This window comes from Balaenoptera physalus, assembly GCF_965194825.1.
Source record: "Balaenoptera physalus genome assembly, chromosome: 10".
NCBI lineage: Eukaryota > Metazoa > Chordata > Mammalia > Artiodactyla > Balaenopteridae > Balaenoptera > Balaenoptera physalus.
The window spans coordinates 63,323,621-63,349,728 of record NC_138889.1 but is presented as its reverse complement, the minus strand read 5'-3'; the positions used below and the strand labels follow the sequence as shown (position 1 = coordinate 63,349,728).

General features: G+C 50.0%; 3 protein-coding genes across 18 annotated transcripts in view; 2 read left to right on the top strand and 1 right to left on the bottom strand.

Moving 5' to 3' along the window:
- NUP98 (nucleoporin 98 and 96 precursor) overlaps positions 1 to 1,552 on the top strand; it is a gene marked incomplete at its 3' end in the record, with an annotated part of 98,238 nt that extends 96,686 nt beyond the window's left edge. For all 13 annotated transcript variants that reach the window (XM_082411355.1, XM_082411366.1, XM_082411356.1 and 10 more), the window contains one exon: positions 102 to 1,552. In XM_082411355.1, the coding sequence (XP_082267481.1) occupies positions 102 to 319 (218 nt within the window). The remainder of the gene's footprint in view (positions 1 to 101) is intronic.
- On the bottom strand, positions 516 to 25,898 carry ART1 (ADP-ribosyltransferase 1). 4 transcript variants are annotated; one of them, XR_014250451.1, is made up of 6 exons: positions 25,121 to 25,897; positions 19,008 to 19,134; positions 17,964 to 18,741; positions 16,839 to 16,880; positions 15,109 to 15,296; positions 516 to 3,302 (listed from the first exon to the last, which is right to left on the bottom strand). XR_014250451.1 is itself a non-coding variant. In XM_082411427.1 (6 exons), exons 3-6 carry the CDS (start codon positions 19,068 to 19,070, stop codon positions 15,199 to 15,201), a joined length of 981 nt encoding a protein of 326 aa, XP_082267553.1. In that variant the 5' UTR covers positions 19,071 to 19,119; positions 23,864 to 23,975; positions 25,121 to 25,898; the 3' UTR covers positions 15,163 to 15,198. The 4 variants fall into 4 exon arrangements, 3 of the variants coding, with proteins under 3 accessions (XP_082267553.1, XP_082267552.1, XP_082267554.1); XM_082411427.1 differs by lacking the exon at positions 516 to 3,302 and adding an exon at positions 23,864 to 23,975 and having other exon boundaries at positions 15,163 to 15,296; positions 19,008 to 19,119; positions 25,121 to 25,898; XM_082411426.1 differs by lacking the exon at positions 516 to 3,302 and adding an exon at positions 23,864 to 23,975 and having other exon boundaries at positions 15,163 to 15,296.
- On the top strand, positions 8,409 to 13,913 carry CHRNA10 (cholinergic receptor nicotinic alpha 10 subunit; the record flags this gene model as incomplete). The annotated part of the gene is made up of 6 exons (XM_082476781.1): positions 8,409 to 8,435; positions 8,851 to 8,989; positions 10,717 to 10,862; positions 11,263 to 11,417; positions 12,237 to 12,769; positions 13,456 to 13,913. The coding sequence occupies 6 exons, from the start codon at positions 8,409 to 8,411 to the stop codon at positions 13,911 to 13,913; spliced, it is 1,458 nt and encodes a 485-aa protein (XP_082332907.1).
- Positions 25,899 to 26,108: the final 210 nt, after the last annotated feature.

The window sequence follows — 26,108 nt, the reverse complement described above, 5'->3', positions numbered from 1 at the left end:
GCCTCCTCCCCCTTCCTGCCTGCTCATTGCCTGTCTTTATGATTATTATACCCACACCTCACCCCCAGTCCTTTGGTGCTTACTCTGCTCTTTTTCTCCAGACATGGCCAAACGTGTAGCCAACCTACTGCGGGTGGTACTGAGCCTTCAGCATGCCCCTGATGCAACCTCCGACTCAACGCCAGACCCTCAGCGAGTCCCTTTGCGCCTGTTGGCCCCCCACATTGGCCGGCTCCCCATGCCTGAGGACTATGCCTTGGAGGAACTGCGCAGTCTCACACAGTCCTACCTGCGGGAACTGACTGTTGGGAGCCAGTGAGCCCCAGGCTCCCCGCACCACACTCACATGCCGATTCACACTCACTACACAGGTCCCCTACATTGAGTTGATTGGCACCATTTGCCATTCTTTGGGTTGGCCATGGAATCCACCCTCCCTTCCTGCTGCCCAAGCAGCAACCCCCAGTTGTTCACGGCTTTCTTAATACTAAACACAGCATAAGGGCTTTTGGAACCCCCAAAAAAGGATCCAAGTCTCTTTTTTACCATCCTCAAGACTATTCTTTTTTTTTTTTTCCTTTCTTTTTTTAAATGGTCAGTAAAGCATCGGTAAAGCACCTTTGGCAGAGTTCCCCCACCCCCTAAGAACCAGGGAATGCTTTTCCTCCCTCAGCCATTCTGGATCTTGTGACTCTTGATGCCAAACTGCTACCCTACTCCTACTCCTGCCCTTTTATACTAGGACTCTTTAGAAGGAGTGGGACAGGTGATGGGACAAATGCGTTGACCTAGGACTGTCCTCTGTCCTCCCTTAACAAGTGAATTCTCCACAGAAGGAAGGAGAATCTGTCTCTGAAGTAGGTTGTTGATTAACACTGACTTTTGGAGTCAGAAGAGGGTTGGACTGAATTAGGAAGCAGAACAGGGTCTTTCTGACCCATTTAGGGTAGAAGTGAGTGCCTGCCATGGAGGGATGGGGCTTCAAGGCTTGATTGTTCTTCCTGCCTTGAATGTTCTGTGAACACCAAACCTTCCCTGTGCAGGAGCTCTTGGTCACAGATCACACATCTCTGGGAAACTCCCAGAACTCATTTGGTGCCTGGTTTTCAGTCATCTTGCTCGGCCTCCTGTCTGGATTTGCCTGAAGAGTTTGGATGAAACATGGCAGGTTGGGTAGCCCTCCCTGTCCCTCCCACTCTAGCCCAGAGCATTTCCCACCCTCCATTTTCAGTCCCAGAAGGTGAAACCATCACTGAGGCAAGCAAGGATCTGGGCTTCAGGGGGAGGCAGGGGGCTTTTGCTACACTGCTGCCCACAGCTGTGGGGAGCCCCAGGTAACGGTCTGAGACTGCTGGTGTGAGGGCTGCCACAGACAACATGGCCATGCCTCCCTGGGTCTTTATGCATGAAGAGTATGGAAAGGGTTTTATTAAAAAGTATATATATATATATATATATATATATATATATATATATATATACTAGATTATTTTCCTCTTTTTCTGAAGCTACTTTCTTAAAAAAAAATAAATAAAATGAAATGTTTATAGCATTCCTGGTATTGGCTTTCCTTTTGTGGTTTTGAGCCTTCTTGTCCCAAGGAGCTTTATGGTGGCCTTGTTAAATTTGCAGTCTAAAGAGAGACTGGCCGTGGGTTAATGAGAGAATAGTTGCAGACTAGATCAAAGGCTAGGTTTATAAAGGTCAATTTTGGGGTGAGGGGGTTGAGATTATTGATGGATCCTGACTGCTGTACATTTATTTTTATGTGCTTAGATTCCTAGTGGGGAATGGGGCAGGTTCTCAAATTGCCCAGTGGTATATACTTAGTATTCAAAGCCTCTCTGCTCTGGGGTTTTTGTTTTTAAACCTTGGCACTTCATCTTTCAGTTTCCATTGTGTGAAAGAGATAATGATGCCTGATGTTGCTGCTTCACAGAGCTGTGCTTGAGAGGGATCAAATGAGGCTGATGAGTAGGTTGGTTGGTTGGTTGGTTGTGTTAAATTGAAGATAGCAATTTCCAATGAGGATTAGGCCAAAGATTTCTGGGACATCAATGAGATGAGCAAGCAGAGTGGGTCTTCCCAGTGGCTGGGGCTTCCCTTTAATTTGGGCCCCTAAGGATAAGGGTTACTCAGCTGGGAATCGCCCACCATTTCTGACTGACTGTGAACTTGAGCAAGTGAGTCACGGAGCATTTGCTGGACTTAGAGCAAAGAATTTGTTCTGCGTTCCTCACCAGAGGTGTTTTGTGAAAAGTGAGTGCTTTAGAAGTGGTTTGCCTTTAGAAATGTTAAGCACTGTGAATATGGGCAGTATTTCCTCTTAGGACAGGTATTTCCTTTAAAAAAAAAAAAAAAAAAAAACCTCTAAGTCAAATATTTATCACAGCAGCTATTTGCATCACAGAGAATAGACTTCCAGTTAAAGTGAACAATAAAGATGATAAGCGGTCTCTTCTATATTTCAAAATCCCATTGAAACATATTTTAAAAAATTTAAGTTTCTCAAAAATATAAAAATAAGAACCACTTGTCTCAAAACTCAACAGAGCTGTGGAATCCACAACCTCATACAATGTTCAAAGTAAATATTTCCGCAGCAGAATGCTGGAATAATGCCAAAATCAAAGTTAATAGAGGTCTGGAGATTAAATGTTGGATTAGCAGAGCCAAGACCTGCAGGCTTAGCTGCTCTTTTTTTAGATGTTTGACTCGTTTTGTTACTTTGTATTTCCAGGAAATTATTTCAGATTTTTTTTATTTGTTGTCTTTCAAAGAACCAGCTCTCAGACTTAACAGTTTTATTGGAGTTTTATATTGTAATATATTCATTTCTGCTTTAAACATTCATTTCTTATGCTTTCCTAAGGGTTTTTAAAAATCTTTTATTGTAGAAATTTTCACCCATGCAAAAATAAAATGTCTCAGTTTTTCAATCTTATTTAATCTTTACCCCCATTCTTATTCCTACCCACGCACCCACCATGGTATTTCTTTCTTTTTTTTTTTTAATTTATTTTTGACTGCATTGGGTCTTCGTTGCTGTGCGTGGGCTTTCTCTAGTTGCGGCGAGCGGGGGCTACTCTTCATTGCGGTGTGTGGGCTTCTCATTGCGGTGGCTTTTCTTGCTGTGGAGCGCGGGCTCTAGGCACGTGGGCTGCAGTAGTTGTGGCGCACAGGCTTAGTTGCTCCACGGCATGTGGGATCTTCCTGGACCAGGGCTCGCACCCGTGTCCCCTGCATTGACAGGCAGATTCTTAACCACTGTGCCACCAGGGAAGTCCCTCACCATGGTATTTCTAAGGGAGATCATCATTTCATCAATACCTAAGCATTTCTAAGATAAATTTTTATAAATATAATCACAATACCATTGTCGTACCTAACAAAATTAACAATAATTCCAAAATATTCACTAATAACTCTCTGCATTTTCGAATTCCCCAGTTGTCTCAAAAGTAAAATCTTACTACAGTTGATTTGTTTAAATTAAATCAGGATCTAAACAGGGTCCACACTTTGCATTTGGCTGATAAATCTCTTAAATCTCTTTTAATCTATTAACAGTTCTCGTCCTTTTTTAAATGCCCTTTATTTGATGAAGTACCTGGGACATTCGTCCTTTAGCATAGAGGGCCAGGGGCTTCTAGATTTGGCTGATTGTGCCTCTACCTCCCTTACTTGCTATATACCACTGGTTAGATCTAGACTAGATTAGATTCAGGGTCCTTCTCATAGGTGGTGCTGTGTTTCATCACTACGGAAGACACTGTCTCACTGTTCCACTCTTAGTGATGTTAAGATTGTTGATTCAGGTGGTGTCAGCCTGATTCACCCTTTCTAAAGCTTCCATCAACCTTCCACCTAATAATAATCATGACCAAGATTCACTGTTTCATCATCGCACATTCCTTATCTTTTTATATGTGATGATTCAGTATTTTCAAAATAGAGACTTAAATCAGTTGTTGTTCAGGTACTTTTTTCTTTTTCTTTTTTTTTCCAAAATGGCTTTTTAAAAATAACCCACCAACTTTTAGATTTATTTTTTTCAAATTAACATTTTTACCCTAAAACACACTAAATACGTTATAAGAAATATTTCAACATTTTTTCAGGTAAACATACCAATTTTTCTGTAACTCTTCAGTCTATTCTATGTATGTGCTGTTTCCATGTGTTTCGAAGCACTCTTGAATTTAGCCTTTATTTTGGCCTAAAGGTATTCTGCAAAATGTTGCTTTTAAATGTAATTTGAGGGTAAGACAACCTTGTGCCCCCAAAAGATTGAATAACTGCTGAAGAAAATGGTACAGAAAGAAAAATGCATCTTTTACCCCGACACCCATCCGTACAACATCTGCCACTCACTTTTTTTTTTTTTTAAATAAATTTATTTATTTTATTTTTGGCTGTGTTGGGTCTTTGTTGCTGCACGTGGGCTTTCTCTAGTTGCAGGGGCGGGCACTCTTGGTTGCGGTGTGCGGGCTTCTCATTGTGGTGGCTTCTCGTTGCAGAGCATGGGCTCTAGGCGCACGGGCTTCAGTAGTTGTGGCTCGCGGGCTCTAGAGCTCAGGTTCAGTAGTTGTGGCACACGGGCTTAGTTGCTCTGTGGCATGTGGGATCTTCCTGCACCAGGGCTCGAACCCGTGTCCCCTGCATTGGCAGGTGGATTCCCAACCACGGCACCACCAGGGAAGCCCTGCCACTCGCTCTTAAGTCTTGTCTTCCTCCTTTGTTTTTGTTTTGTTTTTTTTGGTTTTGGTTTGGTTTTTTGGCTGCGCCGCATGGCTTGCGGGATCTTTAGTTGCGGCATGAGAACTCTTAGTTGCAGCCTGTGGCATCTAGTTCACTGACCAGGGATCAAACCTGGGCTGCCTGCATTGGGAGCGCAGAGACTTAGCCACTGGACCAGCAGGGAAAAGTCCCTACCTACTCATTCTTGATAGTCCTCTTGTTCTTTCATTTTTCAGTCCTTATTTATTTCTTAAATCATATTACATATACTTCTATGTTGTTTTTAAAAGAGGCAGTATAATTGTAGTATAGTGTAATGTAGGGATGGACTCTTTACCCCAATTATGTTCAAATCCTGGGTCCACTGGAATATGCTATGGAATCTTGGCTAAGTTATTTCCTGTGCCTCAGTTACCTCATTTGTAAAATGGAATCAATAATAGTATTTACTTCATAGGGTGTTGTGAGAATTACGGATTAATATATGTTAAAGTGCTTAGAGCACTGCCCAAAATATATTAACTACTCAAATTATCATTATTATGTCCAATATCTGTGATCTCTTGCTTGTTTCTATGAGTGTTTTTGTTTCGGCTAACTCATTCATGATGGATTATGATTTTTTTAATATTTATTAATTTATTTGGTTGTGCAGGGTCTTAGCTGAGGCACGAGGGATCCTTAGTTGCAGCATGTGGGATCCAGTTCCCCGACCGGGGATCAAACCCAGGCCCCCCGCACTGGGATCTCAGAGTCCTAACCACTGGACCATCAGGAAAGTCCCAATATTTTTGATAACAGCTTTATTGAGATAGAATTCACATAGCATACAATTACCCATTTAATGCGTACAATTAGTTTAGCTATATTCACAGAGTTGTGCAGCCATCACCACACAGTCAATTTTAGAACATTTTCATCCTCCCAAAAAGAAACCCCATAGCTTTCAGCCATCATTCCCCAACTTACCCAGACCTACACAACCACTAATCTACTTCCTATCTCTATAGATTTGTCTATTCTGGACATTTCATATAAATGGAATCACACAATATGTGACCTTTTGTAACTGGATTCTTTCCCTTAGCATAATACTTTCAAGGTTCATCCATGTTGTAGCATACATCAGTACTTCATGCCATCTTATGGCCATATAATACTTGATTGTATGGACATACCACACCACCTTCTATTTATATATTTCATCAGAATCTAACACCATATACAAAAATTAAGTCAAAATAGATCAAAGACTTAAATGTAAGACCTAAAATTATAAAACTCTTAGGGACTCCCCTGGTGGTCCAGTGGTTAAGACTCCACACTCCCAATGCAGGGGGCCTGGTTTCAATCCCTGGTCAGGGAACTAGATTCCACATGCCGCAACTACAGGAGCCCACATACTGCAACTAGAGGAGCCCACAAACCGCAACTAAAAGATCCTGCATGCAGCAGCGAAGATCCCACATGCCGCAACTAAGACCCGGCACAGCCAAATAAATAAATAAATATTTAAACAAATAAATAAAATTATGAAACTCTCAGAAGAAAATAGAGGGTAAAATCTTAACAACATTGGATTTGGTAATGATTTCTTGGATATGACACCAAACGCACAGCAACAAAAGAAAAAAATAGACAAAATGAACTACATGAAGAATTTTTAATTTTGTTCATTCTAAAGACACTGAGTAAAAAGGCAACCTAGAGAATGGGAGAAACATTTGCAAATTATTTATCTGATAAGGGATTAATATCCAGAATATATAGAGGACTCATAGAACTCAACAACATAAAGAGAAAAAAAAAACAATTTAAAAATGAACAAAGGACTTGAACGGACATTTCTCCAACGAGGATATACAAGTGGCCAATAAGCACATAAAAAGATGCTCAACATCACTAATCATTAGGGAGATACAAATCAAAACTATGAACCAGATACCACCTCATATCCATTAGGATGGCCATTATCAAAATAACAAAGTAACAAATGTTGGTGAGGATGTGGAGAGATTGGACGCCTTGTGCATTGTTGGTGGGAATGTATTCAATAAAAAGGTATGTCCGCTGTGGAAAACAGTATGGCAATTCTTCAAAAAATTAAAAACAATTACCATATGATCCAGCAATTCCACTTCTGGGTATATATCCAAAAGAACTGAAAGCAGAATCTTGAAAGGATATTTGTACATCCATGTTCGTAGCAGCATTATTCACAATAAATGAAATGTGAAAGCAACCCAAGTGCCCATCAAGAGATGAATGGATAAGCAAAATGTGGTATATACATACAATAGAATGTTATTCAGCCTTAAAAAGGAAGGAAATTCTGACATATACTACAACATGGATGAAACTTTAGGACATTATATGAAGTGAAATAAGCCAGGCACAAAAAGACAAATACTGGGATTTCCCTGGCGGTCCAGTGGTTAGGACTCTGCGCTTCCACTGCAGTGGGCACGGGTTCAGTGATCCCTGGTCAGGGAACTAAGATCCCGCGGGCTGCGCGGCACAGCCAAAAAAAAAGACAAATACTGACATGACTTCATAGAGACAGAAAGAAGAATGGTATTTGCCAGGGGCTGGGGCTTATGAATCTAACTGTGTGTTTCTGAAGATATCTTGACTAACTCACTAGGACCATAGTGCAAATAATGTTGATTGCTGTGCATTTGTCAATGTACTAGGTAGTTGCCTTGCATTATCAGGTACTTTCATTGTCTCATTTAATTCTTACCACAACTATTTAGGTGAGGACTGTTAATCCCACTAACCTGTTTGATAAAACTGAAACCCAGAGAGTTTCAGTATCTTACCCAGGTCAGACAGCTCATAGGACAGAGCTGAAAGTAACACTAAAGGCTGTGTTTTCAGGGAGATCAGCTCGGTGCTTTGTGACCACCTAGAGGGGTGGGATAGGGAGGGTGGGAGGGAGACGCAAGAGGGAAGAGATATGGGGATATATGTATATGTATAGCTGATTCACTTTGTTATAAAGCAGAAACTAACACACCATTGTAAAGCAATTATACTCCAATAAAGATGGTAAAAAATAAATAAATAAAGGCTGTGTTTTCTCTGCGGCCCAATACCACCCGTGATGTTTAAGCATAGGGAGAACACTGAGGCTCAGACTGGGATGGCTGTGGGATGGCAAGGATGTGGGCTGCATCTCCTGCTTTGTGGGGCCACCTGGAGCAGCCTGAGGCTTGGCACCCCTCTCACCAGGAGGGGAGCGCTTGCTTGGCACAAAGCACCCAGCCTAGACAGATGTGTTCAGTCCCTAACTGAGGGCACAGCTGACAGACGAAAGGGAGCCTCAAGAATTCAGTAATGATGACAGAGCTGGGAGGACAGTTACCATCCACTGGCCCTGTCCCCTCACACCTTTAAGCCCCAGTCTCTTGCAGATCCTGACCTGGCATCTCTGTACCCTCCAATCCCCCAAGCTGGGCCTGACCTGAGCGTGGGTGCTACCTTACAGAATTTGAATAATTTAGGTCCCAGTGACCTGAGGTGTCAGTTTCAGTTGCTCTGTTCCCATGGACACAGGTGTCCCAACTCTGTAATTAAGCTAATGAAAGGGAAAGGGGGCAGGGTCTGCTGTCCTGTGCCTCAGAAGGCTCAGGGCTGATGGAGTCCCTGTCCCTGTCCTGCTGAGAATGCGCCAGCCTCCCCCAGAGTCAGGTGTGGGGAAGGGCTTGAGGAAGTCAACGGGGCTGAAATAGAGGCAGGAGAAAGGAAGAGAGAGTGGAAAGAGGAAGACCAGAGTCAGGGAGGCAGAGACCAAGAAAGAGTTACAGAGGAACGGATAGCAGGAAATCGAGACAGAGAGGCTGAGTGAGAGGTAAAGGGGGTGGGGGGCGAAGAACAGGGCAGAGACAGAGGCCAGAAGAGGCAAAGACCAGCAGAGAAGGAGAAACAGTAGATGCCAAGGCCCAAGTACTAAAATCCCAGGGCAGGTACACATAGCAGGGTCAGGTAACTTGTAGGGCTGCAGGACTCCCTGGAGGGTAGTTGGACTCAACAGAGATCCCAGTCTTCCTTCTGACGTGCAGGGATTGTCCACACCATCCTTGCCAGCAGGGCCTGACGCTGCCGTAGGTCAGGCCAGGAGGCTCATATCCAGAGACCCGCCCTTCCTCTGGCTGCGGCAAGGCCATGGGGCTCGGGAGCCACCGCCTCAGCCTCAGCTTCTCTGTCTCCAGTCTGGGCCTCCTGCTCCTGCTCCCACTCCTGCCAGGTATGAAGCTCAGTAGACCAGCCCTGGCCTCTCTGGGCGTTGCTGCTGTTCCCATCCTCCCCAAACCTCTCTCCACGTGCTCTCTCTTCATTTCTGTGCTGGGAGCAAGCGCTATCTGGGGAGTGTGAAGGAGGGGGAGCTGAAGAGGGCAAGAGGGGGCTTGCCTGACTGGGGCAGGAGCAGTTGACGGGGCAGCTCCCAGGGATAGGGCTGGAAAAGCCAGGGGGACCAGATCACGAAGGGTGAGCTTGGGCTTTATCTAGCAGGCCTGGGGAGCCGTTGAACAGGTTTAAGCAGCTACTGGTCTAGTCAGATTCATTTGTTTAAAAGCTTGATCTCTCAGAAGTGTGGCAGGTAGTTAGAGAGGTGAGCCTGAGGTGGGAGAGCAGGAAGGAGGCTGTTGCTGCCGTGGTCCGTATGCAGGGAGGATGGGCCCAAGCTGGAGAGGTGATGAAGCATTCAAGAGCATTCAGCAGTATGACTGACAGGATGCGGGCACAGAGTGGTTTGCAGAGAGAAGGGCCAGAAGGGAGAGACAAATTACCAGATTTCCAGCTGAGGGCACCGGGGAGTGCTGTTTGCTGAGACGGGGAACACAGGACAAGGAACAGGTTTCAGAACACGGAGGGAGGAGGGACTTCCCTGGTGGTCTAGCAGTTAAGACTCCACGCTCCCAATGCAGGGGGCCCGGGTTCAATCCCTGATCAGGGAACTAGATCCCACAGGCCGCAACTAAGAGCCCACATGCCACAACTAAGAGCCTGCATGCCGCAACTAAAGATTCCGCACGCCAAAAGTGAAAAGATCCCACACGCTACAATGAAGATCCCGTGTGCTGCAACTAAGACCCAGCACAGCCAAATAAATAATAAATTAAAAAAAAAAAAAACATGGTGGGAGGAAATAGGTTCATATTTGGCCCTACACAGTTTAAAGTGCCTACAGGACATTTAGGACATTCAGGTCTGGAGCTCAGGAGAAAAATCTGGGCTGAAGAGAAAAGGAGACGAGGGCAAAGGACGGGATTCTGGGGAACAATACCTAAATCAAGGACTGAGAAAAAAAAAAGGACTGAGGACAATGGGATGTGTCACAAAACCCGGGGAAGAGTGTGTTTTCAGGAAGGAGGGGCCCATAGTGTCAGAAGCTTTGAAGACATCAACTGAAGTGCAGCTAGAGAAGCAGAGACAGGCTGGAGAGACTGGAAGGGGCAGGGCAAGAGGGTTCCGGATGACTGGTTGAGAACTGGGACTCTTGCGGTCTGTTTGGGCCCCTCCAGCATTTGTTTTTTTGTTTGTTTTGTTTTGGCCACATCACGCGCCATGCAGGATCTTAGTTCTCCAACCAGGGATCGAACCCATGCCCCCTGCAGTGGAAGCGCGGAGTCTTAACCACTGGACTGCCAGGGAATTCCCAGCCCCTCCAGCATTTGTGGTGGGGCAAGCAGAATCCAGGTCCTTGGGAAGGGAATGGTGGGGAAGAAACCCATCAGCCTTGCTTCAGAAGATAATACCTACTCACACTATGGCCTTCACCTCGTCTATCCTTGGAGGCAGGCCAGGGAGGAACTAGAGCCACAGGTAGAGAGACAGAGAACAGGGACAGTTAGACAGCTGTGAGACAGTGGAGCAGCTGACAGGGCCTCAGTCTTGTGCAGGGTACAGGTTGTGAGCCGAGGTCCCTGGACCAGGGTCTCAGATGGACACCCTTTCTTACTGGTCCCCCAGAGTGCTTCGGAGCCGAGGGCAGGCTGGCACACAAGCTGTTCAGAGACCTCTTTGCCAACTACACAAGTGCCCTGAGACCTGTGGCAGACACAGACCAGGCTCTGAACGTGACCCTGGAAGTGACGTTGTCCCAGATCATCGACATGGTGAGTTGGTTGTTGTACAGTCGTGGAGTGTGCTGGTGACAGTGTCAAGGAATGGGGGAATGGGAGACTGGGATTAATCTCCAATCAATTCTTTCCTGTAAACATTAGCATTAGCAACAATAACAGCTACCAACTGTTGGATCCTAACTGTTGGGTGCTCACAGTGTGCCCAATACTTTGCACACTTGAATCCATGCCTAGCAGAGATTACCACCCATGTAACTTCTGAGGAAATTCAGGCCCAGAGAAGAGAAGGACCTGGCTGGGTGGGAACTGAACTGTGTGGGCAAGTCAGGTTTGCGGGTGCTGACCAGACCTCTGTCGGTGAGTGTGCACACACAGGGCAGGGTATTGTGCAGACGTCTGTCCACATCTATGCCCACTCTCTGCCCCCAACTAGGATGAGCGGAACCAGGTGCTGACCCTGTACCTGTGGATCCGACAGGAGTGGACAGATGCCTACCTACGATGGGACCCTGACGCCTATGGTGGCCTGGATGCCATCCGCATCCCCAGCAGTCTCGTGTGGCGGCCGGACATCATACTCTATAACAAGTACTGCCTGCCTTGGCCCCTCCCCTCTCCTACCCCTCCCTAGAGTTGCCCTTGGCTCTGGGGATGCACTTGTCCCCCATCCTCCACATCAAACCCGGCTGCTATGGTGCCCTGGAAGCTTTCCCCCAGGACCCTTCTAAGCTGCCAGGAAGGTGTTGGCAATTGTGGCTGCATGGTGCAGTAGGGCTTCCTGACCCCACACACACACACACACACACACACACACACACACACACACACACAGCGGCTCATGGCAAGGGCCTACTGGAGGGACCTCACAGCCCCTTGATGGCACCTCCACTTTAGGCTGTCTCAAGCCAACCCAGGCTGAATGTCTCCTAGGAATCCTCCGTGTGGTCCAGGGCCAATTCTGTATCTCTCGCAGAGAGGGTTCTGGGACACAAGTGCCTCTTTATGGCACTCTCCACCCTTTTCTCAGGGCACCCCAGGGCCTGCCTAGGGATTTCCTTCAGGGCTTAGCCCTCTGGAGTAGTCCTTTATGCCGCCTAAGCCAGTTCTGTGCTTCCCAGACAACACATAGCTCAGCATATTTTCCTCAGGGCCCCTCTAGGAGCTTTGCAGATGACACTCAAGGAAAGTCACCGTGCGCCCCGCACCAACTTTTGAGCTAGGTCTGTGTCTTGTTCTGGGCCCTTCAGGCGCTGGCCCCGCTAGGCCTCCAAAGGCACAGAGGGCCCTCTCTACCGCTCCCTTTGCCCTCTGTGCCACCCCCAGCAAGCCCGATGCGCACCGCTTTCAAGGGGCAGCCCTGACCTCCAAGGCCGCGGCGCCTCAGGGAGCCCCACCCCCTGCCCGCAGGGCGGACGCGCAGGCGCCAGCCTCAGCCAGCACCAACGTGGTCCTGCGGCACGACGGCGCCGTGCGTTGGGACGCGCCGGCCATCACGCGCAGCTCGTGCCGCGTGGATGTGTCGGCCTTCCCATTCGACGCGCAGCGCTGCGGCCTGACGTTCGGCTCGTGGACGCACAGCGGGCACCAGCTGGACGTACAGCCGCGCGGCGCCGCCGCCAGTCTGGCCGACTTTGTGGAGAACGTGGAGTGGCGCGTGCTGGGCATGCCGGCCCGGCGGCGCGTGCTCACCTACGGCTGCTGCTCCGAGCCCTACCCGGACGTGACCTTCACGCTGTTGCTACGCCGCCGCGCCGCCGCCTACGTGTGCAACCTGCTGCTGCCCTGCGTGCTCATCTCGCTGCTGGCGCCTCTGGCCTTCCACCTGCCCGCCGACTCGGGCGAGAAGGTGTCGCTCGGCGTCACCGTGCTGCTGGCGCTCACCGTCTTCCAGCTGCTCCTGGCCGAGAGCATGCCGCCGGCCGAGAGCGTGCCGCTCATCGGTGAGCTCTGAGGGCCCGGGGTGGCGGGGGAGGGGGCCGGAAGAGGACGCCCGCAACCCGGGGCTGAAGTGCGCGGGTGTCCGCAGGTGCAGGAGTGGGAGCCGGACCGGCCTGGGTCAGCGGAGGGGCCCCGCTGAGCGTCTTGGGGTCCGGTCTCGTTCTGAGATTGAGGGGGAAGAGGTCGGCCCCTTCCAGGGAGAAGGGGCAGAGAAAGGAGTTGGTCTTTCCTCAGGCACTTGATGGAGGAAGGTCGACATCCCCAGTGTTATAATCACAGGCAAAACATACTAAGTACTCACTGCGTGTCAGGCAGTCTCCTAAACACTTGATGTTTATTAACTCAAGGAAGCAGCACCACACACCTGTGAGGAAGGTTCTATTATAACTTGCTTCAGATCATGCTGGATCTATTTAAGAGCGTGACTTTCACGGGATTGTGGGTGAGTCCAGCCTCCAGCAGTGAGGGGAACAATTAGGGAGCAGGTAGCTTCTGAGAACCTGACGGGGGAATGCGGGAGAGGGAGCCCTTGGCCCTTACCTCCTTCCCGCTTCCATCCGTTGGGCTTGGAGGGTCCTGCGAGCCTTATGGGGGGATGAGCTCATTCCTCCTTGTGCTCAGGCAGTTGGGGAGCTCAGGCCCCCTGAGTTCTTGTTTGGGGCCTCAGTTCCCTTTCCCTCTCCTGCAGGAAAGTACTACATGGCCACCATGACCATGGTCACCTTCTCCACAGCGCTCACCATCCTTATCATGAACCTGCATTACTGTGGTCCCAGTGCCCGCCCAGTGCCAGCCTGGGCTCGGGCCCTCCTGCTGGGACGCCTGGCACGGGGCCTGTGTGTGCGGGAACGAGGGGAGTCCTGTGGGCAGTCTAGACCTCCTGAGTCATCCCCCAGCCCCCAGCCTCCTGACAGAGAAGCTGGCCCACCAGCAGGCCCTTGCCGTGAGCCTCGGTGTCTGTGCCATCAGGAAGCCCTGCTGCGCCACGTAGCCACCATCACCAACACCTTCCACAGACACAGGGCTGCCCAGCGCTGCCATGAGGACTGGAAGCGCCTGGCCCGTGTCATGGACCGTTTCTTCCTGGGCATCTTCTTCTCCATGGCCCTGGTGATGAGTCTTCTCGTGCTGGTGCAGGCCCTGTGAGTCCCAGGGGTCTGCTGCAGCCACAGCACCTCCAGACGGGGATGGAATGGCCAGGCCAGGTGGTGGTTGGCCCTCAGGCCACTCGGTCTCTCTCCACTGGGCCTCAGAGCCTGGGACATCCTCTCTTCAGCGCTACTGACTTCACACACCAGAGGGAGTACTCGTTGTCTCTGTACCCTAACCTCTAAGGGGAAATCCAGAGCTTGCCGCTCCCCTGATTCCTGCAGAGGAGGAACTCTAAGAAGGGTCAAGTTCAAAGGGCAGTCCTGGAGGGACAGAACTGAACTCCGGTGCTGAGTGTTCGTGCTTTCAGTGAGGAGAGTGCAGGTAGTACAAACAACGGCCACATTTCCTGTCTTCTCTTCCTTCCTCTGTGGCTGCTGTTACAGGGACTTGGTCTTGCCTGTCCCTACCTGGGGGCTCAGGAGAGGCAACTGGGAATTCAGGATTCCTGGTCCAGTTTCCAGAGCAGGAGGCCACACAAGGATTTGGCCCCAAAGCCCCGACTGATAATAAAGTGTGTGCCTATCACTTCCTCCATGTCCTCTCTTACCCTTAGGGCCCGTGGTGGTGGAACTTGGGGATCCAGCCTCTTAGGGACCTTAGGACTCATGGATCAGAGCAGAAATTACATCTTTGCTGACAAGAAAATGAGATCCAGTCCACCCCGTTCCCACACAGTGACATCCGGAGAGCTTGAAGGTGCCCAAAGCAGGGGCAGTACAGGAACCAGCTATTCACAAGGTATTTGTTCCTTTCTGACTTCCACACATTTTCTGGCACCACCTCTGTGCCTCGGATGCAGTCCCTGCCTTCATAAGCTCACAGTTGGACGTGGGAGACCAGGGCCCTTTGGGAGCACAGAGGCAGGGCCCCTAACCCAGCAGGGTGGAGAGGCCAGAGAAGGCTTCCTGGAGGAGCGAACAGGAGCAGTCCAGGTGTACATGGGAAGCATTTGAGTAATATCAGCAAGTACCATGGCCAAGTACTTTTCTCCCCAATCACCCCCCCCTCCAAACTACTTTAATCTTCTATCTCCAAGTGAGTGGGTACCTGTCCTGCAGTCCCCCCACCTCTATTCACCGTCTTACTCCTAGACCCCTGGGTGAGGCCCAGTCCCTACATTTTCCTCTTCCTGCTAGCAAGCCTGGCAGCTGCCAGAGAAGATCCCAGAGTTCCCTACAGATGGAGTTACCACAGATCTTGGCCACACTTAAAGCATACATGTGGCTGACATCCTCATGTTGGGCAGAGGTGACGGCAGAGCTGTTCAGTGGCTGATGGATTAGAGGAGTCCTGGACTCTCTGGAAAGGCTTCTCCAACAAGGAACCAGAGCAGCAGTAGAAGGGACCAGACTGCAGAAAGGGGGCCCTGACCCACGGCTGCAGGGAAAACAGAGGCATAGAGATTTAGGGGCAACGTGAGATACACAAAGAAACAAGATGAAAAGAAATGAGCAGAGTGAGCTGACTGATATACAACATGCAATGGGAGACAAAGATGAGGAGAAAGAATTTAGGGAGGAAGGTAGAGATGAGACCAAGGAGAGCCCCAGTTCCCCTTCCAGAGGTTATTAGGTCTATCCCCCAGTCTCCTACTGACACAACTGAGGCACTGCAGGGTGGGATGAAAAGGGGTAGAGATCTGAGTGGGATCTGGTGAGGCTGATCTTTGCTCCTCTGGTCAAACACTGGTGGGGGAGTTGCTGGTGCACTGGGATGGGGAATGGCGAGGGGTGTGGGAATCCTAAACTTTCCCAGTGCTTGAAATTACATTATCAGACCTCAAAGAAGCCGAGTTGGCGTCTGGAGACCTGGCTGGTCTTGACTCTGCCGCTCACTCACTCTCACCTGGAGCAAGTCACTTCTGTCTCTGAGTCTCACTTTACTGTATAATGAGGGTAATACTCCCTGTCCCACCTCCTTCCAGTCGATTATTGTGCAGTAAGGGTAAAATGAGATGGTGTCTGAGGAGGTGGGGGCCAGCCTGGTATGGTGGTTCCAAGTTCAGCTCTAGGACCAGGCTGTTTGGACCGAACACTTTTCTAGTTTTGTGTGTGGGGCTGGTTGCTTCATCTCTCTGTGCCTTCCTTCTCTCATCTGTGGAACAGGGGTGATGACATTACCTGCATCATTGCATCATGGTGAGGATTCATGGAACCCTGAGTGGTACTGTGTCATGGAGAAGGGTGGGAACAAAAAGGAGGCTGGGGCTCCTTCCTATCTGCTGTTCTCAGAGCCCTGAGGGAGGAGGCGGGACCCGAGGCGTAGGGGTGGCTGTGATTTCTTCCCTGAGAATGGCCTGTTCCCACCTAGAGAAGTGGTGGCTGAGGCAGGACCTGGCACAGCAGGTGTTCAAGGGAAGAGAAGAGTCATAGCCAAAGGGAACCTGGGGACCATCTAGTCCGATATGCTTACTATGCAGATAGGGAAACTGAGGCCCAGAGAGGGATGTTTGGTCACAGAGAGAGTTAGGGCAGAGCCTGGGCTAGAGCCCAGGTCTCCAGCAGCCAAGACCTGACCTTGACCTTGGGAGGTGGTCTGAGAGAGCTCTGAAGGCAGTAACAGCGCGCTCTGCAGCAGAAGGAGGAGAAGGCCCAGTGGGACTTTGTGGAGCGGCCCTTCCCTCCGTCGCTTCAGTGCAGGCTGGAGCTCTCTGGGGTCTGGTCAGTGGGCTCCTGGGAAGGCGGGGACGGCCCCAGGCTGGGGGGGCAGGTGTGTCGGCTCGGCAGCCATCTCCCACATATACATTCAGTGGGGAAGGTTAGCAACCCCCCACAGGTGTCTGCTTAAGGGAGTCTACTTTTTTTGATTAGAAGGGGGTTGTTTTTATTTTATGGGGGATATCCGTCCAGGAGAGGGGCCCAGACCCAGGATAGCCAGCTCAGCCCCAAACGGAGCCCCACAGATGCCTGCAGCCCTCACCTGAGTTATCCAGACGGCAGGGCCCTGACTTGCACTGCTTGTCTGTAGGGAAGAAACAGTAAAGAATCAAAGGCTCAGTAGCTCTAAGTATGGAAAGGGACTCCAGAGCCCCGTGGTCCATCCCTGACTTGCTCTAGGAGAAGCTGGTGTGTTTTCTCCTAATTCTGCTTCCTTACAGTGGGACCTCCCTTGCCTGGGTTTGACTTGACCCGTGAATAGCAGGGCCAGAAAGGCGCCAGCCCTTGAAGCCAGGGTCATCTGGGCACTCCTCCTGCTCCCTTGGCCTGTAACTTTGCCTCCATGCCACACCCGCCTCTCCCTCTCCCATGTCTTGTCCCAGCCAGCCAAGAAGGGGCTAGTTTATGTTTTTTGTGTGTCTCCCTCACCTTCCATCAACTTGTGCACACTCGTGAAGCTGTCCAGGGTGGTAACTGAAGCCGCGCTGGACCTTATCCCACTTTAGATGTGGTCCACGGTTCCAGCCAACAGCCTGCCTCTAACTATTGATATGAAAAGTGGGCCTCACAGGCCCCTGGGCATCCCTCAACTAGGACCAGCAGCCCACAGCCCCTTCAGAGATTAAGGACCTGGGCCCATCGTCATGATTACTCCTGTGGATGGTCCAGGGAGGATGGACAGGAAAGCATCCGAGACCTGCCAGAGCCCAGACTGGAATTTAGGGGTTTGGCACCTGACGGCTGGCTCACCACCTCACCCCACACCCGCCAGCGCACATGACTTCTGTTCAGTCAAATAAACATGCTCTTCTCAGAAAACTGGGGTGGGCCGCTTACTCACTTCTGGCAGCGGCTTCCAGCTGGGAGGAAAGCCTGACACCAGGTCTGTTTGGCCCTGAGATGGCCAAAGACACCTGCGTTGGTCAGGAAACCCTCTTCAGCCTCCCCGCAGGCAAGTGGCCAGCTCTGGCTTAGACACCTCCGGGGTGGAGAAGCAAGTGTACTACTTAAGAAGGTTATGTCTCTCCTTGGATGGAAGGGGTGGAGGGGTTGGGGGACAGGACTCGGTCCTTCTCACTGTTTTTAATATCTCTGTATGTATTCTCTGAAAATGGGTCGGGCAAGGCCACCTTCCGCCCAGCTGCTGGCTGGCACGTGCCCTGCTCACCTTTGATGTACTCGCAGTTGTATGTGCTGCGCTTGCCCAGGGCCCGGAGGTAGATGCGGGCGGGGCCCTGGGCTGGTCTGCTGGCATTGATCACCTGGAAGGTCTCGAAGGGAGGGATCAGCACCTCCTCCTCCCCAGGGAAGAAGGAGTAGCCCTTGATAGGGGCCCCGAGGCAGGTCCAGATGCCAAAGAAGGTGTCTTCCCCAAACTGCTGGGCTGCAACATTCTGCAGGGATGCAGAGGCAAAGCCCCCCAGCCTGACGGTGGCCCCGGGCCCTGCTGGCCGGAAGCGCAGGCCCTGCACCCCTCGGAACACCTGGCGGCACTGGGGTGGACGCTGACCCCTGCCCAGCAGCTGCAGGGCCTCGGTCAGCAGAAAGTGGAGGGTCTTGAAGGAGAAGTGGTGGAGGTAGTGGGCCCGGGAGCGGCCAGCCTCGCGCACGGCCACGTTGAATTCTTTGTGCAGGGGGCTGTTAGCTGTGTAGGCCAGGAGGGCCACCCCATGCTCTTCTCGGAAGCCCGTGGGCGGGGGCAGACGGGTAGGGCTGAGGCCCCACTTGAGCCCCCAGGCCTGGCGCTCCTGCCACTGGCTGCTTGCCTGAGCCCAGACATCGGCGTACACTTTGTTGGCCTGGAACTCCGTGCGGTTGAGATCCGGGAGAGCCGCCGCCATGGCTGCGGCACAGCCAGCATACTGGTCGTCAAAGGAGGCCAGGGCCATGTCCAGGGGCATTTCTCGAGAGAAGAGGTCTCGTCGTGTGATGGGGTGGCTCTGGGCCTGAGGCAGGGGGAGCAGCAAGGACTGAGAGGTTAGGCCCTAGGAGAACGGGAGCCCTGTTACCCAGCTTCCCCCTCCACTGAGCTGAGAAAGAGTAAGGGCCCCAAACACACCTGGAGGGGAAGGGGATTGGGAACTACTAGCTACAGATCCCCGAGACCAGGCTCTGGGGCGGTCCCCTCGGGGTGAGCGATCTCCAAGCGAAGCATCCGGCAGAGTTCAGAAGCCAGCAGCTGGGGGATGGGGTCAGCGGAGGATGACTGTACCTGAAGTGCTTCCATGAGGCCCATGGACACGAGCAGCAGAGACATCATGGCAGGGGTCTGCATGTTGGAGGTGACCCTGGGCAAGTTACTCTTTGGGTCTCAGTTTCCTCGTCTGGAAAATGGGAATCTGCAGTGTTTAATAAATTGTGATGAATTGACACCTAGTCTGGGCCCCTTCCGGTGCTTGACACAGAGTCACAACATAGAAACGGAGGCTCAGAAGAGAGAGGGGACCCTTCTTGCCAGAAGGAACATGGGAGACTTCCTGGAGGAGGTGACATGTGAACAGGGTCTTGTGGGACAAATAGAATAAGGCTTCAGTCAGTGGAGGTAGGAGAGAAAAGATTGGAGTTGAGGGTGGGAAAGGAGTTTGGGACAGCAGGAATGGGAAGAGCAGAGGTATTAGAGGTAGGAACTCTCAGGATGTAAAGATGAAAGACGTTCTGGCTAGTGTGGCAGTTGCAGTGTTGGAAAGCCTGGGGCCAGTCCTGAAGGAGCTTGACTGCCACAGTGAGAGGTCCAGGCTTCCCCTCAGGGGGACATGAGGCTGGAACAGGGGAGATCCAGGAGTAGTCAACTGGTGGGGCCACAGCAGGACTCCAGGGTCAGGCTTAGAGCAGGGCTTGGGGATCCAGAGGGTCCTCCTCTGTCCCTGCAATCCTGCTGCCAACTGAACCCTCACCCTAAGCCCTCGGCTGATGCCAGGCAGGGACCCCCAGGTGGTGCGGGAAGAGGGGCTGGGTGGGGGAGAGTACAGAGGGTACTGCTTCCCCCAGGGAAGCCTCCTGCATCCTCTGGGTGGGCACGCTGAGGGCCCAAAGTGGCTCCAAGAAGGTGTCCCAGCTTTGGGTCAAGATTGGAACAGACAGTTTCTAAGTTGGTGCTGCTTCTTTTTTTGTTTATTTTATTACCAAGTAATGCATGCTTATTGTGTACGAATGTATCACAAAGCCCAAGTCCCCCTTTTCTTGCTTTCCCTCCATGTCCCCCTTCTCACTGTTACCCTTGCCTGCTGTTTCCGTGGTAATGGTACCCTTCAAGACCTTTTTCGATGCACACACAATATATTTAAATATACATACACACATAGTTTTCTGTATACAGCCTATTTTGGGGTTTTTTATTGTCACTATTTTCAAAAAGAAAAAGGAAGTGTGCTTACACATACGTGTTCTACAACCTTTTCCCAGTTAACAATGTACCATGGACTTCCATGTCACACTTGCATATCTACCTTGTTCATTATGATGGCAGCATGGAATGTCATATATAGTTAATCCATAATTTATTTAACCATTTCCTTATTGAGGGACACTTAGGGTTTTTTCCTAATTTTTTGTTATTACACATGATATTGCAGTGAACATCCATGTATATAAATCCTTGTCCTCTTGTCTGCATATTTTTATAGGAAAGATATCAAGAAGGTGATATTTAAAGGATCTGAATAGTGTTCATTTAGATAGCCACTGCGCCACTACCAGGTTGCCATCCAAAAGGTCCCACTTCACCCTCCCACCAACAATGGACAAAAGTGCCCTTTTCTCCATGTCTTTGCCAACACTGGGCATTATTAATCTCTCTTAATTTTCATTTAACTGGTGGTACAAATGGTATCTAGTTTTTAATTTACGTCTCTGGTCACTTAACAGGATCAATCATAACTTTAATTTTTTTTTTTTGGCTGCGATGCGTGGCAGGCGGCCTCTCAGTTCCCAGCCTGGGATCGAACCTGGGCCCTCAGCAGTGAAAGCTGGAGTCCTAACCACTGGATTGCCAGGAAACCCCCATAACTTTAATTTTTAATTTTTTAAAGTTTTAACTTAATAAAAGGTAGTACATTTTCATTATTCAAAATTTATAGTCCACGAAGCATGCAGTGAAACGTCTTTCTCTCACTGATCCCCCAACCCCAACCTGCTCTCCCCAGAGCTAACCAATGTTCCCATTTCCTGTATATCCTTCCAGAGATACTCTAGACGCATACCAGCAACTTCTCAGGTATTTCTCTTTTCCTTCTTTTATACAGACTGTAATACAGTTAGTGGTTTTTTATCTTTGGAAATCTGATGAAAGCTGAAACTGCTCCTCAGAAAATGGATATATGCGCCTTCACACAGACGTTACACAAATTTCAGGGTGGTTATGCATCTGCCCCAGTCTCACTCAGGTTAAGCATCCCTGCTCCCGAATCTCCTCTGGCTTCTGGTGGGGCCTAAGTTTTGATAGTTCAGTGACCCTAAGATGCTGGGATGTTATGTGGCTATAATTTTGTGAGTCTCCAAATCTAAGATCCTCTGATTGCCAGTATACAGTTTAAATTGAGGTGTGAGTTTCTCTGGGCAGTGGAGTTAACAGCCAGCAGAGTTTATCAAATTCAACATGTCCCAAACTGAACTTATCTTCCCTCCCTCAAAACCTGCTTACTCATTTATTCAGAAAATTCTTGAGCATCTGTAATGTGTCAGGCACTGAGGGTAAAATTATGAACAGAAACAACAAAACCCACATCCCTGCTTCTTTAAGCTCTTTTAAGGTGGAGATGGAGTTGGAGTGAGGAATTTCAAGTAGCATGTTACAAGAACCCAAAGAGCCTGATGGAAACACATTTGTACAAGGAGTGGGTTTAAGTGAGTGGCTGACCAGAGGAGATTCGGAGTAGGTAGAATTTAAAATGGCATCACAGTGGGGTGTAAACCTGAGATACCACTCCCTAATTCCAGGATAGAATGCTAATGGGCAGAGAATGCAGCAGCAAAAAACTACTTGAACTCTTGTGCTCTCTTGGAATCCACCAAAAAAGCCTGAGCTTCTATAATCTTCTCTTTGTGGAGAAACTAGTCCATGGGTTCAAGTGGGGCTTTCCTCACTCTGTACCCCCATGAGGGGAATACATGACCCCAAACTGGTGCTCTAATGCCCTGGCCATTGTGATTGGCTCAAGGATGGACACATAACCCAAGTAAGACTACTCAGAGTCTTTCCTGAGATTTGATAGATGGGTGCTGTGTAAAAGAGAGTGTGCCAGACACTGTTGATTCCCCAACCCCTATCCCCTCAGCTCATCTTCAAGTTCAACGCAGGTGCAATGGATAGTTCTCAAGCATCTGACAGCTTCCCACCCTTAGTGTTCTATATATTTCTGTGTCCAAGGCTTTCTCCATCACCCTGGGAGCTTGCTCAGGGCAACCCCAAAGTGCAGGAGATTTAATGTTCCCAAGGACAGCTGTCACCCAGTAAGGGTAGTCAGATTCTCTATTCCACAGAGGGTCCCCAATGGGACATAGTTTACCACAGTGGTCGCACAATTTTTGTGGGGGAGCTTTTCTCTCTTCTTCAACTCACTTTGCCACTCCTTCACTGGTACTTCCTGGGATCACCTTTCAAATAAGCTGACTACACCCAATCCTTGTCTCGGGGTTGGCTTTTGGGGGAACCCAAACCAAGAGAGAAGGTCTTCTCTTTGGGTCATAAACCATCAGAACATGGCCCAGAACTGTTCCTTCAGCCTGGACCTAGTGGAGCAGACCTGGGCCCAGCCCACAATAGGGAGGTGCCCAGCTGAGGCAGACTGGCAGCCGGAAGCAGAGCTGCCCATCCAAGCTCACTTTAGCCAATCTACAGCCAACGTGAAGACCCAGGAGTATGAGGATAAATGTTTGCATGCCACTGAGATTTTGTGGCACACAACAAAATGGTCATGCAGTGAAAACATGAGGCCAACTATGTCTCTCACTGCATCTCCACTATCCTGTTTCTGTCCCCGTCTCTGCCCTGCAGAAACACAGCAATAAAAGGTACCAGAGGCTTGTGATAGGGCAGGAGAACTGTGAAGTCAGACATTGAATCATGTGGCCAGACTAAGGTATTGGCAGTGAGGGTGGACCCAGCATTACTAGGTAGAATTTACTAGACTTGGTGTCTGATGGGATTTAGGGGGTGAGACGGGGGAAATCAAGGCTCACAACTCTGGTTCCCATGCTCTAGGTTGGTAATACAGAGGAGAAGCAGAGGAAACTTTAAAAGCTCATCCCAGCACATAGCAGGTGCTCAATAAAAAAAAATGTATTGAATAAATGATCAGGTTAGGAGGGGAACTGGTGAGTTCAGTTTGGCACATGTGGACTCTCTAGGGGCAGATGTCCAAGATGGAGCAGAATGGACAATAAAAGACATTTGAGAGTCATAGGTGTATTGAGGTCAGGAAAGAGGTAAGGTCCCCAGGGAAAGAGGCAGGGAGGGCTGAGGAAAAAAGAGAGCAGCTTGAAGCCAAGGCACAGGCAGAGCAAGACACTTCCTTGGGTTTCTAGGGACTCTTCACTTCTGGCCTTTGGGTCCCGTTAGATACCCTGTGATTAATTCCTCTTTGGGCTTCATCCAGCTCAGGGTGGTTCCCGTGAACTTGCCAGAAGAGTCTCGCGTAATCTACCATCCTTATTATTCATCCAGTCACCCAAGATGGTTACTTGGGTTTCCATTCATTCAGCCATTCATCAAACACTAAATTAGTTGCCAACTAATGCTGGGCACAGTATGGGTCCATCCTCGATGCTCCTTCCCTTTCCCCATCCCCACATGCCCTGCCATGGCTCCGGTCAGCCCCTGCCTTCTCCCTGATCTCCCTACCTCCGCTGTCACCCCTGCTAATCCACACTGCTGCTGCTCCACGGACTAGGGAGAACAACGTTTCTAAAGCACAGCTGGTCATGTTCCTTACCTGCTTGAAAACCCTCTGTGGCAAACCTGACTGGAAGAAATATCTCAAAATGCAGAGATGACAATTATGAGGCAAGGGATGAGAAGACATCCAGAAAGGGAAAAAAAAAACAACAACAAGAGATCAAAACAAAACTTACCTCCTTACCCTCAGGACAGAGTCCAGCCTCCAGGCACTGGCATCTGAAGCACTCTGTGACCTTGCCCGCCATAACCTCTTCAGCCTCGTGCCCCACCACCCCTGCTTGACTTCTACAGTACAGAACAAAGTTCCAGGTGAGGCGCTGCTGCTTCCCTCCATGTGCTGGGGATGCCCTTCTCCTGCTACCCACTCTTCAAGGCTTCGCTCAGGAGCCACCTCCTCCAGGAAGCCCTCTGACTCCTCTGGCTTCCTAAATCACCCTGTGCTTTCCCCTGTCACTGTCCTAATCGTACTGTGCTGCCCTTCAGTGTCTGCCTCCCCCCTGGCCTGTGAATTCCCTGAGGGCAGGGACCAGGTATGACCCATTCTGTGTCCCCAGAGCTCAGCCCAAGGCCAGGCACAAGTGAGCCCTCCTGGAATGTTTGCTGCAAGTCTGAGAGGCTTTCTGGGTGCAGCTAACAATGTAGAGCACTGCAGAACAGGTGCATTGATGACTTAGTGACCAGTTTTGCAGGGAATGGTGTGGAGGCCAAAGTGGTGGGGAGGGCCTGAGAGGCCAGGAAGTGGAGGCACTGGGCAACCCCTTTTCCTATCCCAGCTGTCCTTCTGTCCTTCCTCTCATCCTGCTCAGGGCACTTCTCATCAGTTTCCCCTCATCCAGACCCATGATGAACATTCCCTACTGGCGATGTGACTCCAAATCCCTCCCCAGAAATCCCCAAATTTCCCAATGGCCTCAAACCTCCCTAGGTATCCCAAACCTCTCCATCAGAGGTGCAATGGTCTGAATATTTGTGTCTCCCCAAAATTCATATGTTGAAACCCTAATGCCTGATGTGATGGTATTAGAACGGGGGGCCTTTGGGAGATAATTAGTTCATTAGTTCATGAACCCTCATGACTGGGATTGCTGTTCTTATAAAAGAGACCCCACGGACTTCCCTAGCACCTTCTACTATGTGAGAACACAGTGGGAAGGTACTGGCTATGAACCAGGAAAAGGGCCCTCATCCGACCTGGCTGGCACGCTGATCTCAGACTTTCAGCCTCCAGAACTATGAGAAATGTTTGTTTGTTTTTGATAAGTTACCAGTCTGTGGTATTTTGTTATAGCAGTCTGAACAGAGTAAGATATAAGGTTCCCTGAAACTCTTCCTAATGATTCCTGTAACTCTACCATTAATACCTCATATTTCCCCTTTAAAAAAACCGCTTTTCATGCCCAGTGCCCAGGAACAGGTGGTGTGCCCCTTACCTAGACTTTCTCCGGGATAGGGAAGCTGGTATTGGTCTCCAGCGATGGCCACCAGGGGAGGGGGAGGGCAGATTTCTCTTTTATACCGTCTGTCCCCCACCCCTTGTACCTCTCCCACACAGCTGCTCAGAAATGTGACACTCCCCTGTCTATTTCTGGACTAGCCTCTGCCCAGTCCGCTCTGGGCCAGAGCACGTCCCATGAAAAGGGAACCCCTGAAGCTAGAGGGAAATCAAGGATCCAGGCTAGAACAACTGCCTCCCCACTGGGTTTGGTCCTGCATTCAGCACCCCTGGCCTCAGGGAGTATCTCCTTATTGTTCCTTTCATGTGAGCATGGAGACTCACCTAAGGTGCAAGGCGAGATTCCCAAAAAGCCTGGGTCCCAACTCTAGCACTCATTGGCCATGTGATCTTGGAGGACTTTCTGCGTCACTCAAGACCACTGTTCAATGACTAGATTTGACTCCATCTCTTGGGGTCTTTCTTGGGGTTCCAGATCTCGGGATGGGAGAAGCAATTCCCCAAAGCCAGAGGGTAGAGAGAAGACAAAGCCATGATACCGGAGGTTCAGGCTGCCAGAAAGCTCTTCCCAGAGCTGCTGATTCCTCAGCTGGCCCCTTCTCCCATTACCTCCCAGTGGGCATCTAAGACTCAGAGCCAGGTTATTTATAGGCAAGCCCAGGGAGATGAGGGGAAAGGCTAGTGTTGATAAACATGGGGTCACCTGAGTCTGAGAGGTCAGGGGAGAGAGGGTCTAGGGAGGGGCGGGGCTGGACCCTGAGGATGTGAGAGAGCTCTGCATCTGGGCCAGGCTTGCTGAAGGGAAGGGGCATAAAGAGAAGGAAGTGGGGTGGGGGCCGCTAAGATGCTGGACGTGACCAACGTGTTCGCCATATGCAAATTGTATGCAAATGAACGAGTGCACAAGTGGTGACCTCTCGGCTGTCTGGACCCTCTTGGTCTCTTCGGCCGAACAGTTGTCTGGA